Source organism: Balaenoptera acutorostrata, chromosome 7 (assembly GCF_949987535.1).
Source record: "Balaenoptera acutorostrata chromosome 7, mBalAcu1.1, whole genome shotgun sequence".
Taxonomy (NCBI): domain Eukaryota; kingdom Metazoa; phylum Chordata; class Mammalia; order Artiodactyla; family Balaenopteridae; genus Balaenoptera; species Balaenoptera acutorostrata.
In genome coordinates, this window is record NC_080070.1 from 74,520,506 (window position 1) to 74,537,796 (window position 17,291).

Here is a 17,291-nt window from a genome sequence, read left to right on the forward strand (position 1 = left end):
AAATTGTTGGGGTTTTTCCCCTTTGGTGGGTGTGTAAACACACACACACAACAAAATCTATTCTAATTTTTACTGAGTTTTAAAGATAGGTTTGGATGAAGTTTGGATGGCTGGGTTATGCCTCCCATCTACTAATAAAATTAAGTATTATCTGAGGGATAAGTGAAAATACAGGAAAGTTAAATTACTTAGCCATATTCAAAGCACATATTGGATGACCTGGCTAATAATTAAGTCAATATAGAGAGCCAACTTGAACATTTTACACAAAAACATCCAAACGAAAAGATGTGACTTTGTCTAGATCATGTTGTATGGAGCAAATTGTCAACAAATAGGTGACTGATGCTATTATTATCACTTATTCCTTAACGTTTCTATGGCAAATTCTTCAAGACCAGTTATACCCTTGAATAAGGGCCAAAATCCTGAAGCAGAATTTTTCATGGCCTCTGGATAGAAATTTCAACACATGTCAGTTACATGTGGGTGAAATACAGACTAAAACAAAAAAATATCGGATAATGGCAAAACTCACCATTTTTCTTCCATCTTACCATTATCAATCAACACCAGAAATCGGCATTTTATTTTTTTTGACACAAGAGTATGATTCCTTGAATAATAACTACATTTTCCAACTGTTTAGCTTGTCTAACTTATCTAATTGCCAGTTATCTAATTGCCCTGACTTGAGTAGATAACAAGTAGGACTTGAGTATAAGAGTGTGACTCAGATAAGGAAGATATTCTTTACCTGGGCTCTAGAGAGAGTGCATGAAGGGGCTTTATTATATCCAGAAACTTGATATTAAAATTAGTCTATATGTTCAAACAATACTATTTATGCATAAAGAAATATCTTGAGATTACACACTAAATTTATAATGGTGGCTAATCCTGATGAGGTGGTAGGGAAGAGAACTTCAGTTTTGATCTTTTTTTAACCCTTTGAAACAATATTTATGAATTACTTATATAATTAAAATTTAAAAATTGGATATAAATGTACATTTGTAATTTTTTCTGAGGATAGGGGCAGTGTTTTCATCTCATGACAAATTATATGCATCCTTTATATTATATATTTTAACTTTGGAGAAAAATGATGTATTATCTGGCCAGAGACACACTAGCTTCAAATTTTGTACAACTGAAGTAACTGTTTGAGGGGTTTCTTTCACTTTATTTTGTTTTTCCTTAAATGAACTGAACAGACTTAAATATAAGAAATAACATTTTTTAGCAAGTATCATTTATACACAGCACCTCATTTGTGGTGCTATGGTATGGGTCAGAATGTACAGTAGGTGAATTTCAACACAATCTTACCACTGGCTGAGTTGTTGCCATGGTGAATCAGGAGTCTATATACTAAGTATGTGACTTGATTATGCTATAAATTTCACTCACCTAAAGTATAGGATTTTTTAAGCAGATGAAGTTATGATGTACAAATCAAGTATGCTTCAGAAAAATAAGCAATAAAAATCACTCAAACCTTATATGATTTTGATCAGAACAACTTTGAATATTTTAAAAGACTATTTTACAAGGGGGGTAAGGAGCCTAAGAAAAGTTATTTTAATATAATTTATAGAATGAATATCAGATATAGATGGATGGAATTCAGCATGGTATGTATCAAATAAAACTCAGTATCAGATGCTTCTCTGGACACCACCATTTGAACCTTTAGATTTTTCAAGTACCAACTTAGAGCAACAAAATAAAATTCTCTTGGATCTGTGTACCACTAAATATAATCCACTTCCATTATAGATGATTCACTGGAAAAATGATGATTCACTGGAAAAATGAGACTGAGAAAAATGACTATCCCACAGCAGCTTGGAAACATAGCCCTGTCTATTTAACTCCCTGTCAATATACCTTACACATCAATTATATTTCACCATGCCTATCTCTTTTCCAAAGCAGTTTACTCAATGGTTCATTTATTGTTATCTAGTAATAATGTATTCTTTCATGCTCTCAATGAGGTGTCTATATAAACTGTAACAAAGAATCAGGAGGCAGCCAAAATCCTATAAGGCATTTATAGCTTTCTTTCACTATGAAATTATAGTTAAGTAATTGTTCCTTCTAATTGCCCACATCTTTTAGCCTGGTCCCAGGATGTACCCTTTGCCTGATTGTGAAATAGTGCTTGGAGACAGTCTGTATAAGCATACACCTTGTGGATTTTAAGCCCTTTTTCTTTTTTTAAGCCACTTAAAAAATTTGGTCCAATAATTTTTCCAACAATCCAAAAATATCCAATAATAATTTAAGTCCAAATAATCAAATAGTTGCCTGAACTCTTAGTGCATTTGACCTAGAAAAAAGCTTATGATGTTGAGGTCCATTATACTAAGTAATCCCTTCATAGTGCAGTTTTTATTTCCATTGGCTTCTAAAATTTAATTCAAAATCTGGCAATAATGATATTTATGTGTTGAATAAAACTTCATGGCACCAATCAAAACACACTCTGATTATACACTATGACCTGAAAGGTTAATTAATATAAAATCCCATCCACTGTTTATAAATAACACAAATTTTTAATTCACCAAATACCAAAGAGATTAGTAGTTTTCAATCTAGTTTTCTGCTGCATATTCCTGCAGTCTCTTTGGGAACTAAGAATTGGTATTATTATTATTATTATTATATTAAAACTGTGAGGAAATAAATCTATTGCCTTAGACTGGCACACAGCCTCCCATGGTCTGGTCCCTTCCACTCTTTCCATCCTTATCTCTCCCTCACACACCTAAGCCCCAGAAAAATAGAAGAGCCTATTCTACCTGAAACACAACCCATCCTGTCCCAGTTTTTTGTCTTCATCCTTGCTGCCTAAAAGTTTCTCTTTTTCATGCCCTTCACTGTTAGTCTATGCACCCAGTACTAGCTGTTTGCATTTATTCAGTGCTTAGTACATACCATGCACTTTACTAAGAGCATTATTTCATTTGCGACTTCTAGCAACCCTATTTTACAGAGTATGAGGAAACTTTGACTAGTCATCCAGATAGTAAATGGCTAATCGCTGAGCTGGGATTTGTACCCAGGCAAACTCCAGATTTCATACTGGGACACATTACTTAACACTGTGATACATTAATTCCAAGTTTCAATAAACTTTAAAGATCAAGAGAAAAATAATAGTTCTCCCATGGTTATTTCCTCTCTCCCCTTTATCTACTCCTGTAACTCCCTGAAGTCAAACTAATTTCTCACTACTGATAGTTGGCGACATACCCATCTTGTTTCCTCTGCTAGGCATTCTGATTCACCTTAATAGGCTTTGTGTTAAATAGTAAAACACCTTGCGTATGGTAAGCCTTCTATAAATATTGGTTATATGAATTCATCATTGCCAGAATTAAGAGATAATTCAGACTGTATCACAAATGACCTCTGAAAAATTATTTCAAAAATCAATTTAGCATACCTATAATGTGATAAACAAAGATCAAATTTGGATATTTATATCTTCACAAATTTGATTTTTTATGTTGAGTTTATAAAAGTGACCAACTCTTTGGGCACTCAAGTTTTAAATCCATTCATTCAATCATATGGATTTTTTTTTAACTGAATCAGACAATAGAATTTGAAACTATTATTTGAGAATCCTAGGTGAATTTTGGTTACTCTAAGGAAACAAAATGTTAAAGCTGGAAATAATTCTTTATGATAATGACTGTATAATTATTTTATTTGCTTTTCACTGAGCTGCTTCAGAATTTTCATTTTCTGTACATACACATATGTCGACTCACCTAGATAATAGTAAATAGTTGGGAAAGAAAGAAAAAAATAATTTAATTATTTTTCTTACTTGACACTAAGCAAATGTAACCACTTTTTTTATTCTTGAAGGTAAACTGGATACTTTAATGCTACTTAGAGATAACCTACATTTATTTACTCAGTTTCTTGAATTTCAGGGGGGAATTGATTTGAAGAGTATTTGAGGCTTCTTCCTCATAAGCCACCAAAAGATATCATTTTCTTCCCATGATTTAAATGTTGACATTACAGTTAATTTTGACAGTTAATTTTGACAACTGTCTGATAGAAGTTTTAAAGTCTAACAGTTTCTATTTAAATAATAATAACGATAAATAATACTACAAATCTCAAAATAATCACTACTACATATAAGATATAAAATTACTAGGTTGAAGATTTGCCTTTTAGTCTTTCATACTTAAATTTAAAATATACATTGATAAAATTACATAATAAAGAAAAAGGTAATTATTTGAGGTTAGTGGTAACTTATTGAATTCAGAACAAGGATGCCTAGAAAAATTCAATGTTAGAATTGAACAATATTTTTCTTTTTTTTAGACTTCTGCAATTTAAAAACACTTCACTCTGAAAAGTTAAAATATAAAAACTAATTTTCTAAAGCACAAGTATGCCAGTTTTAAGAATGCTAGAACTTCTCTCAAAAATAAATTGCTTCAGAATTATTCTTGAACTCTAAATAATTTTTTCCTCAGTGGCCTAGAGCATGACTAAGCCATGATTGTTAATTATACTCACTGATTATCTGTGACAGAATAACATCCTATTAAATTATCTGAGAAAATAGAATCGAGCCAGAGACCCAGAAGGATATGGATATAGCAGCTATATAACTTAAAGGAGAAGAAAAGCTGATTTTCACAATTAGGCTCACACTAGGAATAGTGCTGAGTTATTTTATTGATCCTTGGTGGAAGGAATGGGTCTCTAAAGCTTTCCTGGAGATTCACAAGATAAACAAGAAGCTCACTGGGTCTGCCCTCTGACCTAGATAAAATTATGACATTTTCTCTGAGCATTAGGTACTCTTTAAGCTGAGTTATTCTTCAATTAGAATGTTACATATCATAATCTGTTGTTTAACTTATTGCCTAGAACTTACAAAGGAGTTCTATAGACGCTAACAAGGGAAAATTAAGAGCAGTGTTTTCTGGGATAAAATGCTCCTTTCACACTCACACCCCATTTCTCTCTTTGTGATACCGGTGTTGCCTTTAGTGTACTTTGGGCAGTGTTACCCAGAAATAAATGCACAATTCTATCCTTGCTTGTTCCTGGTATAAGAAAATGAAATGACACTTTTGTTTTGATTTTCCTTGTAAAAGAAACTAAGCTAAGTGAGTCTGCCCTTGACAGGTGTAATGCCCCTAATCAGCACCACTCCGCAGGCTTTTGCAGATTCAGCCAGTGGAAACTGCCCTCCCCCCAACTTTAAACAAAGCCATTTAATTTGGTATCAAGTCAAGTTAAGAAAAAAACACACACACACACACACTAATAAATAAAGGACAACATAAAGAAGTATAGCCTGCCAACATGAACCTACATGCAAGCCAGAGGAGATTTATAATTTCCTTCCCCAGGGAGGGAGTGACTAACGCACGCACACTGACCATCACCGTAAAGAGGTAAAGAGAGAGTGAAATGGCTCAACGTACACACACCCCGCTCCATACCGGGGACGAGTCTCCAAGCTGCGGCTTGTGCTCTCGGAGGGCCAGGCTGAAGCTGACCGCTCCTACGGCCACGCTGGACACCCCCAGCCCTATCTCCAGCACAGAGAGAACCAAGAGGCTCCCAATAATCTGGCCGCTGGTGCACATCCTTCCTTGGTCATCATTCCTTCCAGATCAGAGAGGGAAGCCAACCATCCACCTTCTTTCTTCCGCTATCCTCCTTACCCCTTCTGCCCCCTACCAGACCCCAAAACTTTTCTTTCTTCACCAGCGAAGCATTATCCACAAGGACTGGATTTCCAGAACTGGAGACCCTCTTCCCTGACCGGGTCAGAGGCAGAGTCGCTCCACCCCCTGGCACGTTCAGACAGGGATCGTAGAAGGATTTTCCCGGTTCGGTTCGGTGGTCGGAGTCCAGGAGAGGAGAGCACACCGGGAGAAAGGGCTTTCAATAAGGAGCTGGAACCCTGGGGGAGCCACGGAGCTCCGGAGCCCCGAGCCTGCAATCCGGCTCGGGAGGCGCTGTCCAGAGTTCTGCCGCGTCCCAAGTCTCCGCAGGGAAATCCCGTTCCCTCCTCAGCCTCCCAAACCCTTTCAGGCTCCCCTTTCTTTCCTTGCCAAGTAGATGAGCGTTGCTTCCCCAGATCCAAGGCGGAACTGCTCAGAGCTTCTCCCTCCCTCTCGTCTCCTTTCCTTTGTTTTCGTGGTAACACAAAGTGCTTCTACGAGTCCCTTGGTCCCCAGGCTGAGCGGGCAGATGATATTCAGCACCACACTCCTCACAGTTACTGTGTCGCCAGAAAAAGCGACCTTGTCTGATGGCCTTTTTCCGTCTGGGTTTCTTCTCCCTCGTCGTCGTCCTCTTCCTCCCCTTCTCTCTTGATCTGATTCTCTCTCATTGCAGTGACCTCATTGGGATTTAAGAGGGTGATGGAGGAGGGAAAAGCTTGATCTATTTGTGGGTCCAGAACCAATACTCTTGTCTGGCCCTTGATCGGCCCCGCCTCGGGACGCTTACCACAGGGATCCAAGCGATCCCTACCTTCGCATTCCCCCAACCCCCCTCTCGCTCCCTTCTGGGCTTCTGTCCAGAAGGGAGGGGAGGTGATGCCTACGTCAACACGGGGCTCATTCTGTATAAAACTTTCTTCTGCGTGTACACGGGGTGACGTGGGAGCACAGTGTGTAAAGAAAGGCAGAGAGAGCACAGGGGATGGAGAAAATACAGACTCCTAAATTCACTAGGACTCCAAAGGACACTCATCAAGGAACTCCCCTCTCAAGAAGAGTTACACTCAAGCCTGCTTTAAGGAGTTGGCCACTCCCTGCTGTCACAACCTGTCACCTTCCATGTCCGAAGGTTGGGAAGATGCAATTGGCTGGGGCCTCACCCCTGCGGGGGAAGTGGCCGCGGTTCCTCCCCAGCTCTCTCCTAGCAGCGCAGCTACGCGTTCTGGGGTAGCATCACCAGACCACATGCCTGGGACTGCGTGTTCTCACTCATATTCAAGAGATGTGTATATTTAAGTACTACATTGGAAAGGGAATTATTAAAAACAAAAATCTGGCTCACTGCACAACTGTTTATGACAGTTTGACCTCGTCAGGATCCTTAGAGCAAGGGCCAACTATGGCTCAGGTATTTTTGTGTTGTAGTCTGATGCACGTGGGACTCTAGAAGTCTGGGTATCACTGAGTCTGGGCCCAGTTTCATGTCCCTGATTTTACTTCATGAAAAATCCCAAGGTATTCCACCAGGAAGATCCAGGGAGTGGGATGGATGAGAAGATGTTTATGGGTCATCTTTCTCAAAAACTGGTTTCTGGGGAACTTGGAGATGGATTGAAGGAAAATAGAAGAAAGGAGGATTGAGTTAGAACACATTGCACAAGACCAGGGCATCTTGACCTCTGAATGCATGCTGACTAGAGCAGGGCAGTTTCCTCTGATTAGAAGCTTCTTTTTTTTTTTTAAGGCCCCAGTGCTGAGAACACTAAAGTGGAATAATATACAATCTATATCATAAGTGCCCATTTTAGTTTTCTTAAGTTTCAGAGCTTCTTTCAGAGTTTAAATTCAAATGTACAGTATAATTTATTTTCCTTTTGATGTATTTATATTCCACATTTTAGAAAAATTGAGTCTTCTTCCCTTAAAAAGAAGCAAGGAAGGAAGAATTATGAATTATTAGGGTCTTAATAAGTCTTAAAGAGTCTTCAGCTACTGTGATATTTGGAGAAAAACTCAAACATTTATTTTCAATAATTAGTGAATTCACCTTCCACTTCTTGAAAACTTAGTCCACCAAACAGCCAATCATTAGAATCCTTCATATAGTTTTTGGCTTTAATAAAGGATAGTTTATTTTATTTAAATCTTGTAAAAGTCATTTAAATGATCCAATTTATATGTAGAAATAATGGAGTAACTATGTTGCCTAACTTTTTGTCTTTAGTCACTGTTTTCCTTTTTTTTTTTTCTTTTTATATTCTTCCCCATTGGAAGAGAAAGTTATAGTAAGTGTTAAAGTAGACTGCTTAATGCAGCCATATAAAAAGGAGTGTAACTTACAGGATGGAAAATTAATTTTTAGAGGTAGTGTTAACAATGGATGAATTTCTCAGAGAGAAAGAAATGAGTAAATTATGATTGAATTTTCATCTCTGAATGCAATGGTTAGAAATGTGTTTTCTTATAAACCCAAGGCCTAATCATATGCTTGACTATAACCAATCTTCATTTTTTGAAAAACAAATATACATGTATGATATCACTTATATGTGGAATCTAACAAAAGGATACAAATGAACTTATCTCCAAAACAGAAATAGATTTACAGATGTAGAAAACAAACTTATGGTTACCGGGGGGGGGGGGGGGGGGAGGGAGGGATAAATTGGAAGGTTGGGATTGACATATACACAATACTATATATAAAATAGATAACTAATAAGGACCTAATGTATAGCACAGGGAACTCTACTCAATACTAGAAGAATCTAAAAAAGAGTGAATACAAGTATACATATAACTGATTCACTTTGCTGTACACCTGAAACTGATAAAATGTTGTAAATCAACTATATTCCAATAAAAATTTAAAATAATAAGAAATTAAATCCAGCCTCACTTATAAATGACTACCAATGAGTCACACCAAAACAGAAATATTTATAGGAATAAAATAAAAACAGTCGTTACCATGAACAAGTTACTGTTTGTATTTAACAACATGAAGATCAATGTTGTTAGGACTTTCAAAAATATCTTACATTACTTGTTCTGGGAGACAAAGTATATTTTCCATGCTCTTTTAAATGATGGAAAGATCCCCACTCCCAATTAAATACAGCAACACTAAATTTTATTCTTAATCATGGAAATCATGACAAAAAAAAGGGGGGGGGGCTCAATTGGCATCCTCTATCTCTCAAAATTATTTGTTAGAGAAAGAATTACAGGATAAAACAATAAATCAAGAGAAACACAAATAAAGTATTGATACATTGGTATCTAAACACCAGTGGCTCTATAATTAGAGGGTTTAATTTTTCTTATGTTACAGTACAACAAAAAAGCTATTCATAAGATCCATTGATAGATATATGGTTCAATACTTGTACTTCCTCAATAGGAGCAATAGTATAAAAAATCTCAAGTTTGCCACCTGCTGGCTTATGTAGGATACAGTGAATATGAATGTATAGGTAATCTCAAAATAATTTTTATTAAACTTACTAGCGAATCAGAAGAAAATCCTCTGTAATTGCTCTCTTTACGGACCTAAGTTCTGCCAATATGTATCTAAGAGTTCTGAGATCTTCATACATCCATTTACCCAAATAAGATTTATAGAATTTTTTTATTAAAGTATAGTCAACATACAATATTATATTTGTTTCAGGTATACAACATAGTGATTTGATATTTATCTACATTATGAATTGATCACCACAATAAGTCTAGTAATCATCTTTCACCATACAAAGTTATTAAAATATTATTGACTATATTCCCTATGCCATATATAGAAATTTTAATACATGGAAAAAGGAAAATCCAGGAGCTGGTAAACAAATACCACCTGTCTCAATATAGTCAAGTAAGTTGGTGAAATAATCAATTCAGTCACTAATATAAGGTTAGTAAATGAAAAGGTCAAAATTTTAAACTGATTAATTTTGAGAATTGATTTAAATTGTTCAAGCTATTATAAACTAAATTTGTATGGTGATCTTAGGAACTGCACTGAATGACCAGTGTAGTATAGAAGATGAAGAAAAATAAAAATCACAAAATTATTACAAATCATATAGCAGTTTTTAAGTGCTACAAGTCTATTTAATATTTCAATACTCTTGTCAGTGTGTCTAGAAATGATGATACCTAAGACTTAGCTAGGACTTTATAAAGTAATTCTGCTAAAAAAAGAAAAAAGGAAATAACATTGTGAGGACCTTTTTTTCCTTATTTAAAGCTTAAGAAGAAGAGATAATTAATCCTGAATTTATCTTTTGCCTTTTTTGTCTTCTAGTGATAATATAGCTTAGAAGTCATTATCTAATAGTAACATCAGTGCTTATGAAAATTAATTAGAATAAGTACAGTACTCAGTATTGTATTTATCACAATTTTCCATTTATGTCTGAAATATCTTTTGATTATTAATGACTTAAGCGTGTAAAAAACCCAAATTATGTATTTTATACTGACATCTATTTTTTAATAAAGAGTGTGATTATTTACACTTCTAGCCTTTATGGAGTAATTGGGGCTGGATTTACTCTCCTGCTATATACAATATATTCAAATAAACAGTGTTAGGATACCATACGACAGGCAGAGCAGAATTTTAATCCCTGCGAGAAGAGAAACAAGCAAGGTTTTCTCTCCTGGTCTTTTGACTATAGGCATCTAACAAGCTGTGTTACAAGAGGGGTACCAAGCAGAGCACAGTAGTCTTAACAGAATTCACGGGACAAACTGCAGAATTCTTGGAGGCTGAGGTACCCAGTATTTTCAGGACAGAGTACTAGAGAGGAGGGTGTTTAATAGAGAAAGAGATCCATAAATCTCCACAGGGCTCCCTTGAGTCTCTTGTTAAATCTAAGCCGCAAAATCAGGGGGTGCAACTAAACAAGGCTAGAAATGGAATGACCAGAGAACTAACATCTGAAGCTTACAAGATGTCTGGGAAATTTTTCAGGTTCACAATAGCCAGTGAGAGTTCTTGTTGAATACTCAGCCTTTGGTGGAGAAAACAGGTAGAGCACACATAAGCAGTGGGGCTAAACTATGCATAAAGGCAACTCTATATCTGGCATAAAAATGCTTTAAAACAGGCTTCTAAAGTGTCAATCTGTTTGGTAAGTAACTTACAAACTCTAACACATCTTAAATAAAATGACAAAAACTATCATTCAACAATGTAACACTCACAATCTATACTAATTAATACCTGAAATATGAACAACCAGGAAAATGTGATCCATAACCAGGATTTCAGAGATGATGGAATTTGTTAACACTTGAAGACTTCTATTATAAGTATTAGAAATACGTTCAAAGATGAAGAGAAAAAACATTAATGTAATAAAGACATAAACTGAATTTGTAGCAAAAAACAAAATATAATTCCTATAGATGAAAAATTATATATCTGAAATGAAAAATAGTGCACTGATTTATTAGATTAGACACCAAAGAAGAAAAAATTAGTGAACATTGATACAACAACAGAAATTAAATTACAGAGAAAAATCTCAATACAAATTAAATCACAGAGGAAAAAAAAAGACTGAAAAAAATTAAGAGAGACTCAATTACTGTAGAACAATTAAGAAATGATATATGGACATAATATAAATTCTAGAAGAATAGGTATGTGAAAATATTTTAAGTAAAAATGACCAATTATTTCCCAGGTTTGGTGAAAATTACGAACCCACATATCCAAGAGGTTCAGTAAAATACAAATAGAATAAACACAACAAGGCATACCACAATCAAATTGCTGGAAAACAGTGATAAGGATTAAAAATTAAAAGCATCCAGAGGAAAAAGGATGCATTATGTGTAGAGGAAAAGAGGCAAGAATTCCAAACTTCCCATCTAAAGTTATTCAATCCAGAGGACAAGTGATTGACAATTTAAATTACTGAAACTTAAAAAGAATCAGAAAAACCTATTAATCTAGAATTATATTCCCAGCAAAAATACCTTGAAAAATGTAAAGGAAACAGATCCATCAGACCAACAAAAGCTGAGACAATTTACTTAGTAAATTTACTAAGTGAAGACATGAGATCTTCACTTTAAGAAATATTAAAAGAAATATTCTTCAAACAGAATTAAAATATATCAGAGGGAAACTTGGATCTACACAAAGAAGTTCTGAGCATCATAATGGTACATAGATGGGTAACTGTGAACAAAAGTTTTTTTCGGTTTTTGTCTCAAACAGACTAAAAATATGCACATAAACCAGAGCTGCTGTGCAAGAAACAGAGTTTACAGTTCCAGCACAGCCCAAAAAATTAACAGCTGAAACAAAGGATATAATGCTTACTAAAGAAAAATAACAAAATCCAGAATCTTTACAACTTAATATTCCTAATATCCTAGATGTAATAAAAAATTATCCAACATATGAAGAACCAAAAAATAAAATACATTTTCTCTCATGAGAGAGAAAAAATCAAGCAAGTCTGACCAGAAAATAAATCAGATGTTGGAACTAACCGATTAGGATTTTAAGACAGTACTTACAATTATCCCCAATGATCTAAAAGAGAACATTTTTTTCAACAAATGAATATTTTAGTAGAGAAATGGGAAGTTTTAACAAAGATAAAATCAGTTTAAAATCGAAATTCTAGAAGTAAAAAATACAATTTTGAAATAAAACTGCAAGGACTTAGTTCAATGAACATGACAGCATAGGCTAATTTAAATATAGATAAATAATAATTATAGTAAACAATATAAATGTTTTTAAAATGAGTGGTGGTGCAGGAACATCTTAAATGATATCAAATGGTCAAAGATAGGTACAAGTGGAATAGAAGAAGAAAGGGAAAGAGGACTGGACAGAAAAATATTTCAGAATATAATGGCTAACATTTCACAAATCTATGAAAGGGAGAAATTCACATATTTGAGTTTCTAAATCAACACCAAGCAGAGAAAATATAAAGAGGCTAACAACAAAGCACAAGGCCAAGTCAAACTGTTGAAATCTAAAGATAAAGAGCATCTCTTAAAAGCAAAAAGAGAAAAGTGGCATATGTGTCATCACCAATGACTTCTCATCAGAAACCATGGAAACCAGAAGACAGTGGAATAACTTATTTTAAGTGCTTAAATAAGAAAAAACAAAAACAAAAACAAAAACAGAATTCTATATACAGCTAAAATGTCCTTTAAAATAAAGGCAAAATAAAAATATTTTCAGATAAAAGAAGACTAAAAATCCATGTCCTTCAGCCCTGAAATGTAAGAAATCACAAGTTCTTCAAAGTGAGGAAAATGATACTCAGATCCTAAGAAAGGAATAAAGAACATCAGAAATAGTCAATATCTGGTTTAATACAAAGGTTACTTTTTTCTTTTTGACTTTTTCCTCTTTATATCTTTATAAGCCATTTAACTGTTTAAAGCAAAATCATAACATTGTCTTGTGGGGTTTATAATGTATGTAGATTGTTATATACAATAAATTATAATGAAAAGGGTGGGAACTATGATTCTTTATGTTTACAAGATTTTCATATTTAAATGAAGTAGTACATAATTGACTCTGAGTGTATTATGACAAGTTAAGGATGTATTGTAATTCCTGATGTAACCAAAAGGAAATGCAAAATATATAACTAAGCACAGAAATATAGCCAAGAAGTAAAATAGGAAACTTAAATTGAATTCTAAAAAATATTTTAAAATCCAAATAAAAGGCAGGAAAGGAGAAACACAGGAACAAACATAGAGGAGACAAGTAGAAATCAAAAAATAAAATGGCACAACAGTATTCAATGATATTAAAAAACTGTATTAAACATTAATGAAATAAAAATTACAACTAAAAGGCAGAGATTATCAGAAACAATAGAAGGAAAACAAAACAATCATATATTGTACACAAGATATACACTTTAAAGGAAAAAAAGTTAGATAGAAAGTGAATGGAAGGAAAAAGATATTCCATGCAAACAGTGGCTATATTAATAAAAGATAAAATATACTTCAAAACAAAATTATTACCAGAGATAGGAATGGACATAATAAAAGGATAAAAATTTAAGTTAACAAATAGATTGTGGTAGTTATCTTCTGACAATGTCTCACAATGATTTCTGCCTACTGGTACTCAAACCCTTGTATAATTCCCTCCCCTTGAATGTGGACTAGACCTAGTGACTTACTTCTAACTAACAGAATTTGATAAAAGTGATGGATGTCACCTCTGTAGCTAGGTTACAAAAGACTCTGACTACCATCTTATGGTCATCTCTATTGCCTTCTCTGATGGTAATATGCTAATATGTTAGGAGGCCCACAGACAAAGAATTGAGGGCAGCCTCAGAGCAATGGTCAATGAGGAATTAACACTCTTGGTCCAACAACAGGAGGAGGGACTGAATCCTGCCAACAACATGAGTGAGTTTGGAAGCAGATCCTTGACCATGGAAACCTTGAGATGACTGAATACCTAGCCAACACCATGACTGCAAGAGAGGACCCACCTAAGATGCACTCAGATTTCCAACTTCCAGAACTGTGAGATAATAAATGTTGTTTCAAGCCACTAAATTCTGGCATAATTTTTTTTTTTACAGAGCAATAAACTAACTAATACAAAGGCATAACAATCATAAATGTAAAAAATCCCAAAAAGAAAATGTAAAAACATATGAGGCAAATTGATAGAATTTAAAAGAGAAATGGAAAATTCCACTATATTTGGAGATTTTAAATACCCAACTGCTAGAACAACTAGAGAAAAAAATCAGCAAGTATGTAGAAGAAATAAACAAAACTATCCATCAACTGTCCTAATCAATAAACCAGGGATAATTTCTGCTGAGACTTGCTTTTTACCTTAAAAAGAACCAACTGCTTGACTATTGAGGTTCAGTGAAATGCAGTGTTCTGCTCAAATTTTTGCTGCCAGAAAGAGACAGTTTTCACACCTATTTCTGATTTCTGATACTCTCTTAAACACTTTAAAAAATGAGTGCTAAGATATTTAATACTCATTTTGTTATGCATTTATTAACTGAGCAACTATTTATATAATTATTTTAGAAACAGATTAACTGATGAGAAAAAGCTATTAGGTTACATTAACAAATATGAAAAGTAGGTTAGCATAGAATGGTAGAGTTGATACGGTCACGAAAATCCCTCTTGTTAGATTTCATCCTATATTTAAATCCTTTCTACCATATTCCTGACCTCTTCTTCAACTCTTCCAGTGACTAGGAACACAATGCGTTAAAAAAAAGTCTGAATATTAGACCAACATCTAGATTTTTTGTGAATTCCATCCACTGCACTCAGTTCTATCTTCTGGAGCAACAGAGAACAAGTAAAACCTATTTTTGTTATCACAGTCATTCAAATAGTTTACAATTTTCATGCCTTGTGTCATGTTCAACATTTACAGGAGAAATTTCTGAGTCTCTTAAAGATCATTCAAAATGGTCCAGGTCACTGATAGTAGTGAGTCTTAACTTGCTCCTGTTTCTCTAAAGTAAAAACATTTATAGCTGTGTAAAGTGTAACAGGTGTGTTCTGATAAGGGCCAAGTACTGCAGCATAATTATCTCTGTAATTCTGTATTTTTGTAAATGTGCTCTATAATGATTGTGGCCATTTTTGGCTGCACTCTGAATGACAAATTCATATTGAGTTTTCAATCAATGAAAAACCCAGAGTATTTTTCCTGTAGACCGTCCTGTTTCCCCAATCTTACACTTGTTCAGTTGATTTTTTTTTTAACATAAGGACAGGTTGATTTATTTATCACTATCTAATTTCATCTTGTTAGCTTCGGCCCTTCATGCTTTCCTGTAGAGATCTTTTTGAATCTTCTTTTTGTCATCCCATGCTTTAGCTGTTCCTTCCAGAATTATGTACGTCATATTCCCCCCAAGCAGTGGGCCTATTCTGGCCTCATTCTTCTTGTTCTGAACATTTCTAAAAATGTCATTTTTACTGTCTTTGGCATTTTTAACAAGCCTCTGCTCATTTATGCCTCTTGCTTTTCTGCCTCTATAGTTCCAGATTCCTGTCACTCCAATGTTTATCATCATGTATATGCCCCCGCTTTTAGCTTTTCCTATTTCCCTCAAAATACACGGCTGAGTAGTTCCTGGGCAGGCACAAGACTTAATAGTTTTTATCTTTTTATTTCCCCCCAAATGAGGAATTTGTAGTTATAATCACAATTTTGGTTCTAATAGAATCCTGTCCAGTTCAGCTATCTTACAACTAGTGTGTCTGGTCAGTGCCTCATCTTATGTATTCTAGAGATTTGGGTGTATATTTTACTATGTCAGTGCTTGTTTCCTGCTTTTTGAGTTGACACTAACTTGTAAACTTACTGAACAAATACTTAATAAATACCTGTTTAACAAATATATGAAAAATTAAAGAAAAAAGATTTTATGAAAAACTGAGAGATAACGATGTTATTTTTCTAAGACTATCCACTTCAACTTCTTCAGCTAGTTATATTTAATTACAAAAAATCAGATCAGCATGGTGACTGTCTCTCCTTGCTTCCTTCACTGATTCATTTAGATAAAATTAAAATAAATACTTGGAAAAAATGTGAAACATTTATGATAAAGTTTTAGTCTTCACATATAAATAACTATTTCAAACAAAAAGAAAACAACCTGATTTAAAAGGTCACAGTGTATGAGTAGGCAATTTTCACACCCAAACAAAATATTACAAATGGCCAGTTAACACGTTAAAAAATGTTCAGACTCAGGAGCAAACAAAATGTGCAGCTGGTCGTTAATTTTCCTATTGGACTGGCAAAAAATTATTTTAAAATAATAATTATTGTTACTGGAGTAAAGTTAAATGGTTATTCTCATAAATACTGTGGAAATATAAATGGGTACGATATTTTAAAAAGATATTTAGCAATACATATCGAGTATTGAAAACGCTTATACACTTTGACTCAGTAATAACCTTTGCATTTTACTCTAATAAAATACTCATTGATGATCAAAAGGATTTACATATAAGAATGTTAACAACAGTATTATTGTAGGAAAAAAGTTAAAATCAGCCCAATTTTCCACATAAAGTCTAACAGTGAAATAAAGAATTGTAAAGTTATAAGATAGAATAATTCATAGTGTTAAAATTATATTAAAATCATATATTTTCTAGCTATAAATACGATTTGAAACTATACTTTAAAAATCATATAAATAAACAAAACAATCCTAGTTTTCTTTAAAAGTATGAATATAAAGAACACTATAAGGAATTACACAATCATTTTATTGGTACTCTAATGTTTATTAGATGTTTATTATTTTCTCCCTTATGCTTTTTGTACTTTTCAATTTGGGAACAAAAACTTGTATTAATTTTTAATCAGGAAAAGTCATACAATAAGAAACAGGAACTAAAAAGCACAGCAGTCTGGGGTCACTTAACATGGGTGGGAAAATGCATATGAATCTCAAAACCTCCAGAGAACATCGTTTTATGATACTTTAATTTAGAAATTAAAGTTAATAATGATAATGCTTGGAAATTGAA

At 34.0% G+C, this 17,291-nt stretch overlaps 1 protein-coding gene across 2 annotated transcripts in view; it reads right to left on the minus strand.

Moving 5' to 3' along the window:
* The window catches only part of TMEM196 (transmembrane protein 196), a 332,570-nt gene that overhangs the window by 56,549 nt on the left and 258,730 nt on the right, over window positions 1–17,291 (minus strand). Inside the window, exon 1 of one of the 2 annotated variants that reach the window (XM_057549494.1) lies at window positions 5,502–5,648. The exons of the other annotated variant lie outside the window; for it this stretch is intronic. Within the exon in view, the coding sequence (XP_057405477.1) occupies window positions 5,502–5,648 (147 nt within the window). Of the gene's footprint in view, window positions 1–5,501; window positions 5,649–17,291 lie in introns of those variants that run through there. 2 annotated transcript variants of the gene reach the window in all.